This window comes from Chanos chanos, chromosome 13, assembly GCF_902362185.1.
Source record: "Chanos chanos chromosome 13, fChaCha1.1, whole genome shotgun sequence".
NCBI classification, from domain to species: domain Eukaryota; kingdom Metazoa; phylum Chordata; class Actinopteri; order Gonorynchiformes; family Chanidae; genus Chanos; species Chanos chanos.
In genome coordinates this window covers 1,667,501-1,675,000 of record NC_044507.1, presented here as the reverse complement: position 1 = coordinate 1,675,000, position 7,500 = coordinate 1,667,501, and the positions used below count along the sequence as shown (strand labels likewise).

At 42.3% G+C, this 7,500-nt stretch overlaps 1 protein-coding gene across 1 annotated transcript in view; it reads right to left on the bottom strand.

Moving 5' to 3' along the window:
- The window catches only part of frmd4a (FERM domain containing 4A), a 75,842-nt gene extending 72,328 nt beyond the window's left edge, over nt 1-3,514 (bottom strand). Inside the window, exon 1 of the mRNA XM_030789980.1 lies at nt 3,422-3,514. Within this exon, the coding sequence (XP_030645840.1) occupies nt 3,422-3,514 (93 nt within the window). The remainder of the gene's footprint in view (nt 1-3,421) is intronic.
- Nucleotides 3,515-7,500: the final 3,986 nt, after the last annotated feature.

Below are 7,500 nucleotides of genomic sequence, written 5' to 3'. Positions count from 1 at the left end.
GTGAGGGACTTAATGTTTTGTTTTTGTTAATGTTTTTTGTTTTAGTCCTGGGTGCTTCTGGATTATGGGCACAGTTTAAAATGATAACAGGATAGCGAACTCAAGATGTAATCTTCAGAGAGAGAGAGAGATAGAGAGAGAGAGAGAGAGGGAGAGAGACAGAGAGAGAGAAAGAGAGACAGAGAGAGACAGAGATACAGAGAGACAAAGAGAGAGAGAGAGAGAGAGAGAGGGAGAGAGAGACAGAGAGAGACAGAGAGAGAGAGAGGGAGAGGGAGAGAGAGAGAGAGAGAGACAGAGAGAGACAGAGAGAGAGAGAGAGAGCAAGAGAGAGAGAGAGAAACTTTGTCATTGTCCTTGTGTAATGAGGTAGAACATGTTTGTTGTTTTATTCTGTTATTTTATTAACTCTAAAGGCAAAAAAAAAACAGAATTAGTCTCTCCCTCTCTCATTCTCTCTCTCTCTCTCTCTCTCTCTCTCTCTCTCTCTATCTCTCCCTCTCTCATTCTCTCTCTCTCTCTCTCTCTCTCTCTCTCTCTCTCTCTCTCCCTCTCTCATTCTCTCTGTCTCTCTAATAAAGTGTCATGAGAAAATGTTAATGACGGTAATTAGGAAACCTCTTACTGACCTTGTGAGTAGAATGAAGCAGAGACAGAGAGAGAGAGAAAGAAGGAGAGAGCGAGAGATAGAGAGAGGGAGAAAGAGAGAGAGAGAGAGAGAGAGAGAGAGAGAGAGAGAGAGAGAGAAAGAACGAGGGAGAGAGAGAGAGAGAGAGAGAGAGAGAGAGAGAGAGAGTGGCAGTTAATGTTTATGTGATGAAATCTGTACATCCCATAATGAATGAAATGATGTCTTATCAACCACCATTCCTCTCTCTCTCTGGCTCCTGAGACATCACTGTGTTGTAACACACCTGGGACTCTAGGTCAGTGTTGGTGTCTGGATGAATGAAATGCATGTTGCCAGACTACCTCAGGACAGTGCACACACACACTCACCGATATACACACAAATATAGACACACACACAAACACACACACACACACACACACGCACATACACCCTCAGTTAAGCATAGAGCCCTAACACACTAAGCATGCTAAACACAATGCACGGAACACTAAATTCACTAAACACACTAAAGACTAAACACAAAAAACACTAGTTTCTCCATTAACCACACTTCACATCACATCATTTACTGAACACACACTTCACATCACCTCATTTACTGAACACATACTTCACATCACATCATTTACTGAACACACACACACACTTCACATCACATCATTTACTGAACACATACTTCACTTCACATCATTTACTGAACGCACACTTCACATCACATCTTTTACTGAACACACACTTCACATCACATCATTAACTGAACACACACACACACTTCACATCACATCCTTTACTGAACACATACTTCACATCACATCCTTTACTGAACACACACACACACACACACACACACTTCACATCACATCATTTACTGAACACATACTTCACATCACATCATTTACTGAACACACACACACTTCACATCACATCATTTACTGAACACACACTTCACATCACATCATTTACTGAACACATACTTCACATCACATCATTTACTGAACACATACTTCACGTCACATCATTTACTGAACGCGCACTTCACGTCACATCATTTACTGAACACACACTTCACATCACATCATTTACTGAACACACACACTTCACATCACATCATTTACTGAACACACACTTCACATCACATCATTTACTGAACACACACACTTCACATCACATCATTTACTGAACACATACTTCACATCACATCATTTACTGAACGCACACACTTCACATCACATCATTTACTGAACACACACACACACTTCACATTACATCATTTACTGAACACACACACACACACACTTCACATTACATCATTTACGGAACACACACACACACACACTTCGCATTACATCATTTACTGAACACACACACACACTTCACATCACATCATTTACTGAACACACACTTCACATCACATCATTTACTGAACACACACACACACACACACACACTTCACATCACATCATTTACTGAACACACACACACATCTTTTACTGAACACACACACACACACACACTTCACATCACATCATCTACTGAACAAACATGCCGTCATCTTTCCTTCTCTCCTCAAATCACACCCCCCCCCCCCCCCCACACACACACACATTCGGCTGATACACATCGCCCATAACACACACAATGCCAGGGGATACAGTCCACAGTGTGGACGCAGGAGATGAGTTGTGTGTGTGTGTGTGTGTGTGCTGCAGCTAGCAGAGGGATGTTGTCCCATGACAAAAGAATCCTGCTATAGAGACATCTGTCCATGTGAGACACACACACAGGACATGGGTGTCTCTACAGGACAGGCTCTTTAATGTTTAATCAGCACTGTAATACCAATGTGGGCAGATACAGCTCATCAACCAGGTGGAACAGCAACAAAATGACCTCTCTTACAGCAAAACTGGTCGAAATCAATAAATAAGTAAATAAATGTTACATTTATTAAATAGGTAATCAAACAAACAAACAAATAAAGATTCTATTTCTCGAGAAGAAATCCCTTGATAAATAAAATCCATTTTGCCTGATTCCAAAACAGTTAAAAATCAAAGCTAATTATGATGTGTGCTTATGATGCTCAATTTATGTTTGGTTATGGTTACTATGGTGATGTAGAGAGACTGTGTTTAGAAAATTGCTAAGATAAAATTTTTATCTTACATTTCAGACATGGACTGTGTCAATATGCAGTACTGATGTTACCATAACAACAGAACAGGAAGGCAGTAATGTGTAATGTATATAATAATCATGCTACCCCCCCCCCCCCCACACACACACACACACATACACACACACACACACGCACACACACACACACACACATATATATACACACACACACACACATATATACACACACACACATATACACACACACTCACACACACACACACACACTCACACACACACACACACACACACACACACACACAAACACTAGTCATTAGTCTTATTAAAGTTTCCTGTAAATGATGGTAGTTTGAGTTGGGTTGAACGTGTGTGTGTGTGTGAGTGAGGTGTAGCCATACAGGTATAAGCCTGTCTTTCCTCTGACATTCTTTGATGTTTTGGCTGGTGCCTGACATTCCTCTCCAAGAGAACAGTACATTACGCAACACAGGCTAAACGTTAAACTCTAAACATGCGATCAATTTAATCACCACAGTCCACAGAAACTGTCCCAAACCACATGTCCCATTGACATAACGCTTCTTAAAGCTTCATGAGACAGCCCCATAAACATCTTATAAAGACACCCACACACACACCGTGTCTTACCCTGTCTTCACTGTTACGTCTCAGTGTGTTGACTGGTATTTTGAGTAGGAGTCGGCGAGTCCTGCCAGGGGTGACAGCCGCTTGCACAACCATGGTGTGTGTGTGTGTGTGAGCCGGTGTTTGAGCGCTGTTTGTCTGCCGTCCTGCGACAGGCAGACGCGCTGTCTCTCTCGCTCTCTCCGTCCTGGTGTTTCTCTCACTCTTATCCAGTCTGTCTCTCTCTCTCTCTCTGTCTCTCTGCGTTGCTGTCTTAATCACCCTGTCCTGTGGACTTTTCTTCTCTCTTCTCTCTCCTGTAGTGGCTTCTTCCTCTGCCTCCCTCACTCCATACTCCAACTGCTTTAACATAGCTTCTTTACAAGGTGCGTGTGTGTGTGTGTGTGTGTGTGTGTATGTGTGGTGAGTGCATGTGTATGTGTGTGTGTTGCTCTGTGTGTGCGTGTCAGCAGGAGGGAGCCTCTTTCTCTCTCTCTGACTTGCAGAGCGCTCTAGATACGTCACATAGCTCCTCCAGTCAGCACCAATCCAGGTCACTGGATTACTATAAGCATTATTTTACACACACACACACACACACACACACACACACACACACACACACACTCAGAGTATCACATGCTCCTCCTCAAACAGAATATCTGATGTTTTGCCATCTGCTCCTCAGATTAGCTATAAATCCCTCTGTCACTGCTTTCACCACACACACACACACATACACATATGCACATACACACACACAAAGAGGGAACCCCCCCAAGCTGCCAATAAGATAACACACAGGGAATCACTCTGTGTGTGCGTGTGAGTGTGTGTGTGTGTGTGTCTGACTAGAGCTAGTCCGACATTTGCATGCTGTTGGAAAGCATGTGTACTTTGATCTTTGTCTGCAGAACTCCGTGTGTGTGTGTGCATTGAAGAACATGTTAAGGTAATAAAAATTTCATGCTTATAGTGTTGCTTTTTAATCCAACAAAATACGAACACTCACAAACACACACCCACACAGAGACACAGACACACACACACACACGCACACACACACAAACACACACACATACACGCATACACACACGCGCGCACACACACACACGCACACGCACACACAGACACACAGACACACACGCACACACATGCACAGGGATGACTAAGTGGGGGAGAATTGGAAGCACAGTATTCACTGTGATGTATGTGTGTGATATCACCAGGGTGGATTCTGATTGGCTGCTGGCTGTCTCATTGTCTGTCAGATTAATAGTAAAATTGGAAATTCCACGGGCTAATAATCTGCATTTTACACCAGAGAAAGAGAGAGAGAAAGAGAGAAAGAGAGAGAGGAGAGAAATGTGAGTTTCTTCCCTGTAGTAATCCTTCCAAGGCATCATTTATTTAGTAGCCTGCCCTAGATGAGGGATTTTAAAAAACGTTTCTGTTTTTATCCTGGAGGTGGTGGAAAACTAGAAGGTTTGAAAGACGGCTGATCTGGTGGACTGAGGAGTAGTGAGGAGGAATGGAAAACAGGACGAGGATAAGGAGCAGCTGTATTTGGCGGGAACAGGGGTGCATTCTGTAGACAGTATAGTTAATGTTAATCTTGAGAGAGGACAGTTAAAATGGTCGCTGCACATTCACTGTTGTTTCCTGTCACTGCAGCGTGTCTAATGCAGAAAGAGCAAGCCTGGAGGGTGGACACACACACACACACACACAATACCAGTTAAGACTGCATGAGGACAACACACAGAAACATGCCAAACCTCTTGTGCACACAAAGGGAAGAGGAGCAGAAAAGGGGGGGGGGGGGGGGCTGTAAGGTCTACAGTGATTTTAAAGGAGTGTTGTAGCACTGGATAACTCATCACACACACACACACACACACACAGTTACAGGGATGGTTATTTGCTCCAATCTACTAATGATCTTTGTCCATAACTTCCATTGTGAGTGTGTGTGTTTGTGTTTTTGTGTGTCACCTATTCTGATTTTGCTAGTCCCTGATTTATTGGGAGTACTGGAGACTCTGGAATGGGCACTGGCTTCCAAAGTAATTAACATATGAGAAAATCACACACAAAAGCCTGGTACCACTGCCTTTGTGCTCTCTCTCTCTCTCTCTCTTTCCCTCTCTCCCCCCCTCCCTCTCTCTCTCTCTGTAGAATTCAGGCCCCTTTGCGTGAGCTGATGTTGTGTGATCATACACACATTAGCAACACAGAAAAGAAGTGATGAGAGAGAAAAAGTGGGAGGCGCGACAGGAGAGAGAAGTGGAGGACTAGAAAGAGAGAGAGAGAGAGAGAGAGAGGGAGAGAGAGAGAGAGAGAGAGAGAGAGAGGGAGAGGGAGAGAAGTGGAGGAGAGAGAGAGAGAGAGATAGAGAGAGGGAGAGAGAGAGAGAGAGGGAGAGAGAGAGGGGGAGAGAGAGAGAGAGAGAGAGAGGGAGAGAGAGAGGGAGAGAGGGAGAGAAGTGGAGGAGTAGAAAGAGAGTCCACAGTGTCTGATAAGGGCACCAGATTAGCAATCTGCAAACACTGTTCAGATGGATTATCGGGGGGGGGGGGGGGGTTCCTGTTACTATAGATATGACTCTACGGGGTTTAGTCCTGTTACTACAGCTATGACACTATAGGGTTTATTCCTGTTACTACAGATATGACTCTATGGGGTTTAGTCCTGTTACTACAGATATGACTTTATAGGGTTTAGTCCTGTTACTACAGCTATGACACTATAGGGTTTAGTCCTGTTACTATAGATATGACTCTACGGGGTTTAGTCCTGTTACTACAGGTATGACTCTATAGGGTTAAGTCCTGTTACTATAGATATGACTCTATAGGGTTTAGTCCTGTTACTACAGGTATGACTATAGGGTTTAGTCCTGTTACTATAGATATGACTCTATAGGGTTTAGTCCTGTTACTACAGATATGACTCTATGGGGTTTAGTCCTGTTACTACAGATATGACTTTATAGGGTTTAGTCCTGTTACTACAGCTATGACACTATAGGGTTTAGTCCTGTTACTACAGATATGACTCTATAGGGTTTAGTCCTGTTACTATAGATATGACCCTATAGGGTTTAGTCATGTTACTATAGATATGACTCTAGAGGGTTTAGTCCTGTTACTATAGATATGACTCTACGGGGTTTAGTCCTGTTACTACAGATATGACTCTACAGGGTTTAGTCATGTTACTATAGATTAGGGATGTGCAGAGAGCCAAGTATTTACATTTGTATTTGAGTAAAATTGGAAATAGGTGTAAGAGTCCTGTTTTTGTTCTTATTACACTTCTAATTTTAGGATATTAAAATATTAATATAAGTGTTCTTCAATAAACTATTATAATAATTATGAAGACTCAGATGTAATATTGGTTTATGGTTTTCATAAACCCAGCAATAAACATGTATAACCATAAACATCATTGAAAAGAAAATAATTTTATAACTAACATTCATTTCCTCATCCTCACTCAAGCCAATAAACTGAACTCTAAACTAATAAATGCCTACATGAACACTGTGAAGCCCACCACACGGGCTGACTGAGCAGTGAGCACAGCGTGTAGGTGAACTAGTTAGTAACTACACTGCCAGAGCTAACGTAGGCTAATCTCCTACATGGAGCATCTTGTTAAATTATACTTTAGTGTAGGTTTCACAAATAACGAAATACTTCATCTATGGCACATCAGCACCACATTATCATAAGTATCAGGACTTTGAGAAGATTGCGCAAGAGACTGTGTCCATCCCGAAGGAAGAACCACACGGACTTGGGGGAAACTGCCATGACAATAAAGTCGTCATATTACAAGAAAAAAGGCATAATATTACTAGAATAAAGTCGTCATTTTAGGTTATGTGTTATTTTAGAGGGGAAATATCAGAATAGCAGCCTGTCACCTGCCTTAAAATGGGGAATGTGAAGCATCTTGTGAAGTTGCACTTTAGTATAAGTTTCACAAATAAAGAAATACTTAATCTTTTGGCACATCAGCGCCACATTGCAGCAGGCTGCTCTTCTATGACTTTTTTCTGCTCTTCTGAAATTATGACTTTTTTCTCGAAATCT